At 37.9% G+C, this 13,658-nt stretch overlaps 1 protein-coding gene and 1 long non-coding RNA gene across 2 annotated transcripts in view; both read right to left on the bottom strand.

The window, feature by feature from the left end:
- Window positions 1-4,000: 4,000 nt before the first annotated feature.
- On the bottom strand, window positions 4,001-5,150 carry LOC136250589 (uncharacterized). The gene is made up of 2 exons (XM_066042814.1): window positions 4,922-5,150; window positions 4,001-4,867 (listed from the first exon to the last, which is right to left on the bottom strand). Exons 1-2 carry the CDS (start codon window positions 5,096-5,098, stop codon window positions 4,130-4,132), a joined length of 915 nt encoding a protein of 304 aa, XP_065898886.1. The 5' UTR covers window positions 5,099-5,150; the 3' UTR covers window positions 4,001-4,129.
- Window positions 5,151-10,602: 5,452 nt separating this feature from the next.
- Window positions 10,603-13,658, bottom strand: part of LOC136250605 (uncharacterized) — a 91,162-nt gene continuing 88,106 nt past the window's right edge. The window contains exons 3-4 of the long non-coding RNA XR_010698590.1: window positions 11,946-12,000; window positions 10,603-10,875 (exon numbers count right to left, since the gene is read on the bottom strand). This is a non-coding gene — a long non-coding RNA (uncharacterized lncRNA). The remainder of the gene's footprint in view (window positions 10,876-11,945; window positions 12,001-13,658) is intronic.

Raw genomic sequence — 13,658 nt, 5'->3', positions numbered from 1 at the left:
GGGGGTGCCAAGTGTTGCTTTGTAACAAACTGATCTTGGCTAATCAATGAACTTCTATGACTTACAGCTGTGGTAGAAGAACCATATGCCACCAATTCTGTGCCACTACCATTTTCACTAAATGACTGGTCATCTGTAAATCATCGCTGTGGCAGTCAAATTGAAACCTCTTGCCTGGTTGATCCTTGGGGTGATCCAAGGCAGCGAGTGCGTATCGGGGTGTATCACGCGCTTGGACTTCCTGGGCTTGTTGCTTAGCAGCCTTTGTACATTCTCCAACAGTGTTCACAGCACTAGTTGTAGCACTTGCCTTTCGCTTCAACATCAGGCGGTATGACTCACGATTCATGTCGCACAAATCGTCTTTAGCCAGCAGAGAAACGCTTGGTGGTGAAAAGTCGCGGCAGTTAACACATGCAGGGACACCAGCCAGGCACTTGTAAACAATAATGGCTTGCTAGTTCAACTTCAGGTAACAATCCAACGTTGTCTTTAACAATCAATGTTTTACTTACGACTGTATTACTACCGGGAGCAGTAGACATGACAATGAAAGTAGTACATAACAGTTATAACCCGGATACTCGGGATATGACAAAAATATATGCACACGCGCCCTGCGGGCGCTCGTGCATATATTTTTGTCATATCCCTCGTAACCGTGTTATAACTATAAAATGTACACTCTTCTTCTTTTGAGAATCCAATTTCTTGTTTGCGTACTTTTCTTGTTTATACATACTGTAAATAGTGCCACCACTCACATTCATCACACTGGACCTACAGCAAAAAATTAATGTGAATTTTGTTAACTTTAAAGAGTACATTCAGATAAGAGTAGCTAAACACATTGTCTTCCCACTGATCCACAAGCACATGATGACAGTAAGTAGTGAGTGGCTACAACACACTTAACAATTAAACAATGCTAGATAATATACATTCATTACTGAATTATTCATTAGAACTCATAAACTCACCATAACATCTCTGCCATGTTATGTTTTCCTACTTCATCTCAGTAGGCAATGCACAATGATGCCTCATTCAATAGCAAAGATTACTGAAGCAAACTACATGCAGTTTAAAAAGAATTTATTGCACATCGTATATCAGTCTTAGAGTATAGCATGTCTAATAATGCTAAGCTACAGACAGATTTACATTAATTTGCAAACTGGAACATTGCTTTCTCTACAGTTATATCTCTTTGCTATCTCTCAATGTTATTGTATCAGCATTCTCCAGGTCTTCCTCTGTTTGAGCAATCATTACATTGTACTTCTCGAGCTCATCTGATTGAAATTGTCTGTTCAACACTCCTTTAGTGCCACCAGGCATAAATATCCATTTTTAAATGGAAGTGTACTAACAAATTAATGCTAAACAATAGATTATGTAGCAACAATAGAATAAAATGCTTAATGAAATAATATACATACATGCCTGAAAAAAATCGGCTCAATTTGCCAATGGATACAAATTAATTAATATGGTTGCTACGTTTTAACCAACCAGAATGCAGCATTTTAATATGTATTTATATGGATAATTGTATTAAAATCTCTATTATGTTTATGTTTAGCTACAACGCTACCTCTACTGGCTTAGTGCTTATATCACTATGCATTCCAATGATATTCATTGAAAAATTGTGAATATCAACATGCTGGCACAGTTCTACAGCCTTACAGAAATCAACATCAATGCTTTAGAAGATCAAACTTCAAGTTTCAGTTTCTGAGTAAAGCAAGGAGCATACTGGTCTGGTTTTATGTTGAAAAGATAATTGGGAACCATAAACCCAAACACATTTTTACAAAGTTTATACAAATATAGAGAAGTCCCTAGTAGAGTTTTTGGGTAATATCGCTCTATCGCTTTACTGTACTAATCTTTGACTATCTTCAGGTGTATTTGTAAACACATATGTGTGGGTATTGTTCTAATTGTAGGGAAGCGTAGGCTCTTGGGAAAACTGTTTATAGGCAGAACAGACCACTGTGTATAATATTATCTATATCTATATCTATATCTATATCTATCTTCTATATATATATAATAAAGCTGAAAACTGTCTGTCTGTCTGTCTGTCTGTCTGACGGTCACGCTGCTTACTCACCAGACTTGGCGCGAATCGACATAGTCTGTGCTGATAATGAAGCGCTCATCATCCGCCTACTCTAAGATTGTTATCACGAGTTCACGCGTGCTTCCGTTCGGTCTCTACAGCGCGTAGAAGGCCAAGGTGTAGAGAAAACTTGAGCAACATTCCTTTGAAAACCACAGCACATACTGTTCAAGTGGTAGAACGCCTGACTAGCGTGTAAGAGGTCGTGGGTTCAAATCCACGTGTTGACAGATTTTTTTCTTTCTACTCAGTACCTTTTTGTGAACACCTTTTTAAAACACGACTTTTAGCTCATCATATCTTGGCATGCAAAGCACGTATCGAGGCGGGACTTTAGCGAAATTAAACGCCCATCATCTGGCAACTCGAGTGTTGTTGTAGCAAATCAATACGTGCTTTTGTTCGCTCTTTATAGGGCGATGAAGGCACTGGTGTAGGGAAGGATCACTGAAAAGTTGAGTTACATTCCTGTCAAAACCACTGATAAACAACTGTGGCTATTTGTGCACCTCCCTTAACCCCAAGTTATTATAACCAGCCAGGGTTCAATCCCCGCCTAGGTCATAACTTTTTTTTTCACTTTTGGGACCTTTTTGATGCACCTTTTTGCTCTATCTGTTCCATGCAAGTCTTCATCTACAAACTCTTATGATCAATTTTTCAGCACTGGCACTGAATTACCTCACATAATAGGGACTCTTATAGCACTTTGGGACAGGGCAGACTAATTGCCAACATATTTGTCCATCTGTGTGTTGGTCCAGTGTGTTGTATTAGAGTAGGTAAAAGCTTCTTTCACCAGTATCCAGAATATCTACATCTTTGTTTTAAGCACATAGGTGTGCACTGACATGAAAAACTGTTTGTTCAGACTTACCTCAATACTGCTGTAGTAATAGGCAGCTTGCATGATTGAACAAATACTACTGTGCATCTGAAAAATGATAATACTGGAACCATGCAGATCCATAGTTTACACCGAGGAACTGCATCTGACCTGGCACAACTGTTTCACTATCCTGCTTACATGCTTTCACTCTAAAGATTCATACATTACCTTATTGGTCAATTACACTGCAGGTGTTTCAAAACTGGGTTTTTGTATGGCAAGAGGTATATGTGTCACTGCAACATCAGAACTGAAAGTGCATAGGACAAGTTCTGAACTTTTGCTTGCCATGCAGTAACTATAACTGCAAATTGTGTTGGCTTTAAATTATGCTCAAGTTCATTTCTCTTTGTGACAGTCGGTAAGGTAAACATCAAAATGTAGAAACTGAAACTGTACCGTGTGTACACAACCTGTATGTAATGTAGGGTATACTGTATACAATTGCCTTAGCTCACATGCAGTTTAACTAATTAGCTAGCCTTGCATGCATGCTTCACTATAAATTATTATGTACTGCATAAGAATCATGTACTTTAAAGCACTATCGACATACATGCTACACAGCAAATATAGGACACTAATATTTATGCTTGGTTCCCAATATATTAATTATTGTTGCATTAGTTCTCATGTAAAGCAGCAAAGGTTTCGTTTGTTCTATACAGCACGTTGAAGTCACTGGTAGGGAAGATGCACTGAATAATTAAACTACATCCCTGTCAAAACCACAAACAATAAACTTTAGTGTTTTGCATCATTAATGACATAAGAAAACCTCATGCTCTTTAAAAAATGTGACATCACCATGTACCCTACATAGCTACATTAGCAGTGCTGGTGTTTAATACTTAGTCCCTCTTTGTGGCATTAAAATGTTTAATGTGGAGATGGTCCTGCACATAGGGCAGGTACCAATGCTACAAACAAATGTGGTTATCCAACTCAGCTGCAGGCCTCAGTGACAGCATGCTATTCGATGTCATGAAATAGTACATTTAACCTCAAACTTATTGAATTATTAATAGTGATTTTCAAGCACATCATTAGTACAGCGTTAACAAGTCAATAAAGTATTTAATCACATATGCAGTTGCATGCTACAAAAGCTACACTCTGGTGACTGATTGGATCACTCCATGCTGGTGAGTTGCACTGAAAGGTGTAGCTTTTAAAAGTGCAAGTGGACTGGAAACTTCTTCTCCAGCTATTTCCTGTAAGCTTCTTCCAAATGCTTTTAGGGTAACAACACTGCTGGAACTTTCAGATCTAATCATCATTTGTGCAGTCACTTCTGTTTTGCATTCATCCGTGCATTGCAGCATACCACATCTGCTACAAGTATCAAATTCTCCTTCAATTCCATGTGGCAGTTTGCTGCGGCAGTTCAGACAAGCTTTGTACACTTCAAATAATTGTACACCAAGTACTTTTGCTTCATCAATGGTATGCACCTTCTCTTGCTCTCTTATATTTACTGCATCAATGTCATCTATTTCATCTATTTTGCTCTTAGACACAGACAACTGCGTCTCATCACGGAATTCCTTGACAATGACCTTTTCAAATTTGTAGCATTTGGATGAAGACAGCATATTTACATCATCTCCCCACAAGACAATTCTAGCTGTACCAGATCTATCTGCAATCGTAACACTCTGTAGCTTTATTCCATTTGCTGTTTCAACAACATTATCTACTTCAATCACCTTGCCTTCACAAGTAACCTTTGTGTATTCTGGAATATCAGATAGATCGCTTAATGCAGTGTTACAATCATCATCAATTTTCTGTACATCATACTTTCGAGGAGATTTCTCTATTGTAGTTTTCTTGCTCACTAACACCTATAACATGCAAAAAATTTAACTAAACTGTATTAAATCCTACTAAACATTTACCTCATATTCATTGCCATGGCGAGCTTTCTTGACTTCACAATTTCCCAAGACAACCGCTTTTCCAGTTTCTTCAAATAACCGTTTTCGGACTGAGCTGTCAAACCCATACAATCTTATTTTCTTTTGCTCATCGCTTATCTCGCCATCAAAATATGATGCACTCTTGCCTCTCTTCATAGATGAAATATCTCCCAACACGCCACCTATGCGTGCATCTATTGATGCACCTTTCAGGGGCGGATCCAGGAGCTGGCTAGGGGAGGGGCACAAACAGGGTAAGTTGTAGGTGGTTGCATGCATGGGGAGAACCATATTCTCTATAGTTCAGTGCTGCTTTTTTAAAGCAGCAAATAATCACCTCTTAGTGGTGTCTCACTGTTGATATTTGCCATTTTGGCCTTTTCAGATGGTTGTGAAGTCTTAAAACTGTTTAAAAGGCTCTGAATGTCTTAAACAACAGCAACACGATAATTATTTTTAGAGGCGCTTAGTACGCACGAAGGTGCTGGGTGACTATTTTACAGTTAGTTTGACTTCGGTTCGCTTTGGTCTCAGGTGAATTTGTAATAAATGCTAGTAAAATGTGCATATTTTCGTAAGTTTTAAACTGATCTTGGTTAGCCTGACATAAAATTTACTAGCTGTTTTAATCAGAAGCATGGCTGGCTCCTCCACAAGGTGGAGAGGGGGGGCATTTGCCCCAAATGCCCCATCCTGGATCCGCCATTGCCTTTGATACCACTAACATCCATTTCTTCCGTGTTCAGATTCATTTCAAGTTACAAAACTCAAGTGAGTGAAAAGTATTTATTTGCAGCTTATTTATACTATCCAACTAGCTATGCTGGAGACCTATTGGAATTTACTGGAATAATCCTCTTTGTAAACATGTTTTGGAGATACGCAGCTCACACTATTTAATTAATCTGCTTGGACAAAAGGGGTACACATGCTATGAATATTTTCACTGTTCTCCATTGTGCAAGTGTTTATTTGTCTGGGTTCTCCAAAAATAGTTTATGCATAGTACAAATATATACTATCCAACTAGCTATGCTGGAGACCTATTGGAATTTACTGGAATAGGCCTCTTTGTAAACATGTTTTGGAGATACACAGCTCACACTATTTAATTTATCTGCTTCAACAAAAGGGGTACACGTGCTATGGATATTTAAGTACTCTCCATTGTGCAAGTGTTTATTTGTCTGGGTTCTCCAAAAATAGTTTATGCATAGTACAAATATCATTCCCAGCAACTTTATTTTGCACTACCGATGCACAATTTTATGATTGATGCTCCAAAATGTTGCAATGCATTATGACTGAATATATAGCTGCATTGTGTTTAGTTCTACATTATAATAGATGGTGATTTGCTCCATAAATTTCAATGACCCAGAAAGGCAATCATAATATGCTGTCTTTGTAATTATTTTATACTATTACATTAATTTTTTTATTATAATACCTGCACGTAGGGCAGGTAACAATGCTAGTTAATCAATAAATGAAAACATACAATAACAACTAACTCTTACAACTACAGTACACAATATTAATATTACAGGTATGCATAAATTACATAATATTACATCATGTCACATCATCACATTACATCATTTACTCTATTACAGGTATGAAGGAGGAATAGCATTATGTAATAATGGCCTGGTTTTTTGAATTTCATTGTATCAATTAAACAATGGATCATGAATCCAATAGGAAGCAATATATGTGTAACAATTGCAGCCACAATGTACTGTATGGAAGAAGAAACAAAATTTAAAATTTACCATACATTTTCAGTGTATGCAGTTGCTATGCAACAGCTAGATAATTTGTGACTGCATGGATTTGCAAAAAGGTACCCTTTTCACACACAAAATTTGACCCAGTTTTTGAACTTCGAGGTTTAAGTTTTGAACATATACCTTATAATTGCCTGCAATTTATCCATGAGTGTAGTTACTAGTATCTAGCAGCATTTTGATACTAAGAGCAAGTTAATCAGTGTAAGGAGTCAAGTGTTACACCATTTTGTTTGCTGGTATGTAAAATGTGTGGAAAAGTATCTTTTTGCAAATCTGATCACATTTTAACACAACTATTCTAAAGAACATACAATATACGAGCTTGTGTACTTTCAAAGCAATAGCATTTCCACTGTGGAGAAATGAAATCATTTATTATAAAATGCAAGATGAAAATTCATGACAAATAAGGCAGTAGACAGCCGGATGAGCCAATAAATCAATATGTACAAAAGTCAGAAGACATCAAGAAAATAATCTACAGGCGCTTAGGTAAACCATCATAATTATATGGGAGCCGGTGGTGGCACTATTGTATTTAACTGTCAGATTCTTTGATGAAATGAAATACAGTAACATTTGTTAAACATGCAGACAACGAGATACATTTGTTATAGATTATACACCAATGACTACATATACAAATCAAGACTTATTATATTTAATCCCCTTCCTTTGATTTATACTTTTAAGACTTATACTGTATGTAACTAGGTGATATCATGTTTTTTGTGAAGTTTCCAATCCAGATGATTGATCTTTATTAATTTTGACTATGTAGAATTCCATCAGATCCTACCAGATCAGCAGGACTTGTCACAATTCAAGACTGGATCTGCCAACATTGTGATGAATTATTGTTTTTATCATATGTTGTCCTAAATAAGATGTTAGTTTCATCACTTATATCATGCGAGATATCATACCATTAATATTCTTTTATTTTAAGGAATGCCTTATTATAAATAGGTTTGCATCATGCAGTAAAACAAATTATATCTTAATCGCAGTAAAGCAAAATACATCTCAGCTCTAGAGAATAGAATAACTAATCAGATCAAAACATGATTGCTCTAGTAATAGAGTATCTCGATCTTCATTGAACAGAAACTGCTAAGCGAGACTAGCTTCCCTTCCCCCTCCCTCTTCACCAAAAAGATTATAGGTATGGCTCTCTGAAGCATTTCATTAATGGAAAGGTTTGGGTAGGTACAGACAACCAAGCACATGATGTACTCTCACAATTGCACAACAATATAGGTGCATGTTAGAATAAATGTTGAAAGTGGAAAATTTTGAAATGTGAACAATACAAGATTGAATCTGAGAGCATTTTCAATGGAAATTGTGTACCTAAATTAAGTATTGCCATACATATTAGCAACACAAGTAGATGAATCAAACCTTTTAAACAGACCAATGCACTTCATTGTATGTATAGGTGCAGGCAGATTTGGAAAAAAATCCATAACAGAGCCAACTATATATGCTTCCAGTGAATGTTCTACTAGAGTAGTTAGGTGACTGCTCTATTAGAGTATCTCGATCTTGTACACCTCCAATGCTGATCCGGGTCCTTGTTACATAAAATTTAGCATAAATCCACTGATAATACCTTGGAAAGATGTTTATAAGGTGGTTTTATGAGTATTTGTATTAATAGTGATCATATAATTATTCTAAGAAAAAATTTCATTATAACTGATCTTCAGCATATTGATCAAGTAGCTAAAGCCTAAAAGTGAAGGTGGGGCTTCAGCCCCCAAAGCCCACCCCCCTGGATCCGCCTCTGGTCAATAGGTACGGCAGTGCAAAACCCTTCTGCTTGATATTATACGCAGGTTAGCTATACTCAGACGGTACGATTTTCCGTACCATACGCGTATGGTTGTACCGTACTCGTATACGCATATGGTATGTATCATACGCGTATGGTACAAAATACGCATATGGTATAGAACAGTGGCATACGAAGAACCCTACGAACCACTGCAACGAAAAATCACGTGATTTTAAGACATTTGTACCGTTTTCTACCAGAAGAAAGTAACAAACTTGGCTGCCACGCTGTTGTTATTTAAGTTACACTTAGCCCAACGCATGACAATAGTTAGGTAGTTGATTGGAGGATATCGATTTTTCTCGTTGCGGACCCTACCTATATTGTTGTTTTCCGCAATACTCGCTTGGCATGTAGGGCAATGTGTCTTTAAACTGTTCTAAAAATTTCGTTGAGATTGAAACATGTTTTCGAGAATGGCTAGATTGAAATTTGAATTTAGTCGCCCCCACGTAATTTGCTCTCTATAAGAATTTAACTCGGAATGTAAAGAATGACGCAAAGCACATTTGTAGTCACTGGTTATTGATGAACTGGCGCTGTGTATAGTTAATCAGTGCATGTAGCCACAAAGAAGTATGCCGCCATAGATTATAGTCTATAAACTATATGGTGCTGCATAGCTACCATCGTTTTTTTTCCTCCGACCCTAATGGCACTCCCTTCCACCCACATGTCTCTATGGAAAACAAGCTACCATCGTTCGACTTGAAATTTGAATTTAGTCGCCCCCACGTAATTTGCTCTCTAAGGGCGCGGCTTAAAGAATGGCACAGAGAACAACTGCGGTTACCAGTTGTTGACACAAGCTGTAAGTAATTAGCACATGTAGCTAGCCTAAAAGGAAGTTTGCACAACCACTTGAAAAATTTACAATTGTCATCATGCATTTTATAACACCCCAAAACAAAATTACACATGCAATTACAACATACAGAGGACACGTGAATACCAAATAGTTTTCACAACAATAATGTAAGAATTGTACAACAATGACTGTCATATAACTGCTATGAAAATCTTCTCCAGTGGCCCGCCATGGTAGCAAGTCTCACATGTCGGCATGTACATTCATCCAAGCACAATGGGAGTAATGAGTAAGTGCAGTCACAAGTTGGTATGACTCCATTTGTAGAATCCAGATGAGTGCGTGTGGCTCCAGTATGTCTAAACAGTTAACAAACATTCCTGTTATAAATATGTGCTAGAGTTGCAATATAATAGTATAGTACAGGGGCGGATCCAGAGTTTGGAAAGAGAGGGGGCACCTCGCTGAAAAAAGTTGAAGATTGAGCAAAAAAAAAAAATCGTAATCTAACAATTAAGCAACTTTTAATTAAAAAAAATTTTATTGGCAAGATACACGCGTCTACACTGGAAGAAGGTTTTCAAGGCTCTGTTATTTTTTATTAATGCTTTACAGCACAAGTGCTGAAGGTCTGTAGGACACCTGGTCCTACAGCCTGCTCAAAGACTTTAGCTACTTAGATTTTAACTACTTAAGGTGTGTTTGAAAAGTTGGAAAAAGGAGAAAAAATCCATGACTGGACCTAGGTAGCCTCGAACCTGCAGCCATCCGATTTACGCTCGAACGCTTACAGGAGTCTACCAGGTGGTCAGCATGTTTTCTCCTTGTTATTTTCATGTAATTATATCCATAGGAATTCTAGAGAGTAACTCATTATCTCTAAGTACCCCAAGTAGAACCAAATGGGTTATGGAGCGTCAGATAACTTTTAAACCTTTCCCGGGTTCTAGCAGGAATGGCCAGCATGACATCTACTTTCACGTAAAATGTAACAGCTTAATACGGCCTTCTTCATGGTACAAAGTAGGGGGTTTAACATTACACATAGAACCATTGGCAATGAAAATATTGGCTCACCCCAACAATCCAGGCGCGAACTTTTTAACGAATCCAGGTTATACCAGGCTAGATCTATCCTTTCTTGAATACTTCAGCTAGGTATACCGTTCGTGACGAACGTTTTACACGGTACAAATAATTTTATAAAAATCACCATCTCAATCCAATAGTCGCATACCCCGGCTGAGCACTGATCATTAGTGACGCGCGCGCTATATTGCGTGGGCGAGTTGCAATGGAGAAGTATTCCGTTCTTGAATGTTTAATTCATCAACTTTTCAATGGTCAATAGTCCTTGTACATCATGCTAATAACTTTTTTGATCACGTGATACATCTTTGTATTTTGTACATGTAATCAAATAAATATTTTTCAAAAATGGTCATTAAAAAAAATTTCAAGTTAGTTGTCTGCAGTTCTCCAACATACAAACCTGTGGACATTTAAATTGGTGAATTAAAAAAAATCTTTATCACGCACACACCACACACACACACACACACACACACACACACACACACACACACACACACACACACACATGCACACACACACACACACACACTACACACACACTACACACACACTACACACACACTACACACACACACTACACACACACACTACACACACACACTACACACACACTACACACACACACACTATACACACACACTATACACACACACTACACACACATACACACACACATACACACTACACACACACACACACACACATACACACTACACACACACACACTACACACACACACACACACACCACAAACACACACACACACACACACACACACACGCACGCACACACACACACACACACACATACACACACACTACACACACACTTCACTACATATTCACATAAAAATAAAACACTACAAGGTATGGTAATGGTTGTTTACATTGGTTAATTTTGTGGTGCGCCACATATAGCAATAAGGGAAATGTGTATCTGTGATCAAGAATTTAATTTAGATTGTAATATCATAATTAGATGGTCACACTATCTTTGTCAACTAGAGATAAACTGGCTTTTGGTAAAAAGAGAGGGGTAGCCAATGCCTTGGGACTCTTGTACGCTATGTGAGAAATCCAATCAGAAATACACAAATATATTAAAAACCAAATCCTAAATCCTAAATCATGTAAAAATAATGGAGAAAGTGAGTTTAACAAAGTAAACAATGATCGATCATAAATAACTAGAACAAGATGTAGATCAACAACTGTACAGGTAGTTACTAGTTAGCAATCTCACTAAATGCCTTTAAAAATACATAAAGATCGGGAGTCTCGTACACACCATTTGGGTGTTTTACGTGGGCGTTGGCAACCCCCCTGGTACACCATTTCTGTGTTTTGCGTGGGCGTTGGCTACCACTCGGGAAAAATAAAATAATGAAAGACTATACAGAAGCTGATCTGTACAGAAGATGAGCCCTGCACAGCTACGTGGGCTTCTTTTTACAAAGCATACATTCACCTTATTTGCACATTGCCCAATCGTCATCATGGACGCTTCCACCTCCCACCGTGCACTAAAGTAATAGAAACAAACATCATTAAATGATATAAGCATTAATATTATTATAGCATAACACAGCAGCACAACATTACAGCATGATAAACAAACCAAAGTATTTATACAGAAAACTATGTCATAGACATTTAATCGTCTTTGAGCAAGGCCATTTTAACGAAGGCGCAAATTGGGCGTGGGCGGGCAATTCATTACATTCTTTTCGCCGTTTATAACTATCACTGGCAAACTACTGCATATACAATATCAAAGAACGTATATATTTAAACAGTTGTATGATACTTATAGACTGTTTTTTCACTGTCAACCACTTCTTGTGCGTGGGCAGCCCACCACCCCTCCCCTCCGCACCCTCGCACCCACCCACCCCCTATATGATATACGTGCTATACAGGTGAGCATATAAAAGTTGCTAAAATTAACAGGTTTTTGTAGAATCAGTTTTATTTTTAAAATTCTAATTTAACAAACAGTACATTTTCATACTGTACCTGAATGACATTAAAATACATTGAATTGTCTGATATGAGGTCACAACAATAATAGCTAGTTATCCTTTATCAAATCAAGACACACGGTAGTGTGTCGTGCGGCCCAAGAAGCCGGCGTGCCACCCGTGAGTATATTAACAGGAAGAAAGATAACGCAATTTTCACACCTATGTAGCAGGGCCGTAGCCAGACTTTTATCTGGGTAGGTTCTTTTAGAAGAAAAGTGGACCTTTTTTGAGGCCCTTTTTATATGGATTACATTATGGTGTGTGAAGCACACCCAGCATGTGAAGCACACCCAGCATGTGAAGCACACCCAGCATGCGAAGCATGCTGAAACTAGGGGGGTCTGGGGGCATGCCCCCCCCAGGAAATTTCTTGAAAATAGACACTAAAAGGTTGAATTTAGTGGCATTTCAGTCAATAAAAATAACAATTTTTAGGTAGGCTTAAGACCAGCTATTTGGATGACATCTGGGAAATATCTCTACTATACTACTGTAATTATACCATCTGTGTCTATAATATATTGGAATGTCACAGTGAATAAGAATGGGAAAGATTGAACGCTCTGTTGGATCGTGCATTGAAGCATGGATGCTATTTATGGGCTCTGCATGGGGGGGCTTGCCCACCAAAATTTTTATATTATGAAAGTTCTAGTTAAGGCAACAAACATGGTTTTGTAAATAAATTAAGTAATTACATACAGATTTTAGAAGAAAACATAATTGTGACCGTTCTATTAGAGTGATTGTTCTATTAGGGTGGTTGACTGCTCTATTAGAGTATCTCGATCTTGCAGTGCATTACAAGCACTGAATGAGCCAGCTACTCGGAGCACTTAATTTAGCTTCTTATTAGTGGTGTTTATTAAACTGGAGCTAATGGACTTTTGCTACTGAAAATTTGGACTTGTATACTAAAAATGTGGACCTTTTTGCTAAAATTGTGGACCTTTTTACTGAAATTGTGGACCTTTTTCCCAAGAGGGCGGTTCTTCCGAACCCCCCGAACCCCCCCTGGCTACGGGCCTGTGTAGCTCTGTGATCCCTTATCCGATTGGAACCACATTTGCTAGAGAGGTGCCGGCCAGCAAGGGGAGTCTACACACCAAATTTGAAGAAAATCGCTCCAGCCATTTCCGAGATACGAGCGAACAAAA

The sequence above is a fragment of the Dysidea avara genome, chromosome 3 (genome assembly GCF_963678975.1).
Source record: "Dysidea avara chromosome 3, odDysAvar1.4, whole genome shotgun sequence".
NCBI classification, from domain to species: domain Eukaryota; kingdom Metazoa; phylum Porifera; class Demospongiae; order Dictyoceratida; family Dysideidae; genus Dysidea; species Dysidea avara.
The sequence above is the reverse complement of the archived record's forward strand: the minus strand, read 5'-3'. Positions and strand labels throughout refer to the sequence as shown.

Coding starts and splice junctions, on each gene's coding strand:
- LOC136250589 (XM_066042814.1), bottom strand. CDS start 5,098: ATGAAGAGAGGCAAGAGTGCATCATATTTTGATGGCGAGATAAGCGAT. Junction 4,868..4,921: donor GCCATGGCAATGAATATGAG/GTAAATGTTTAG, acceptor TGCATGTTATAG/GTGTTAGTGAGCAAGAAAAC.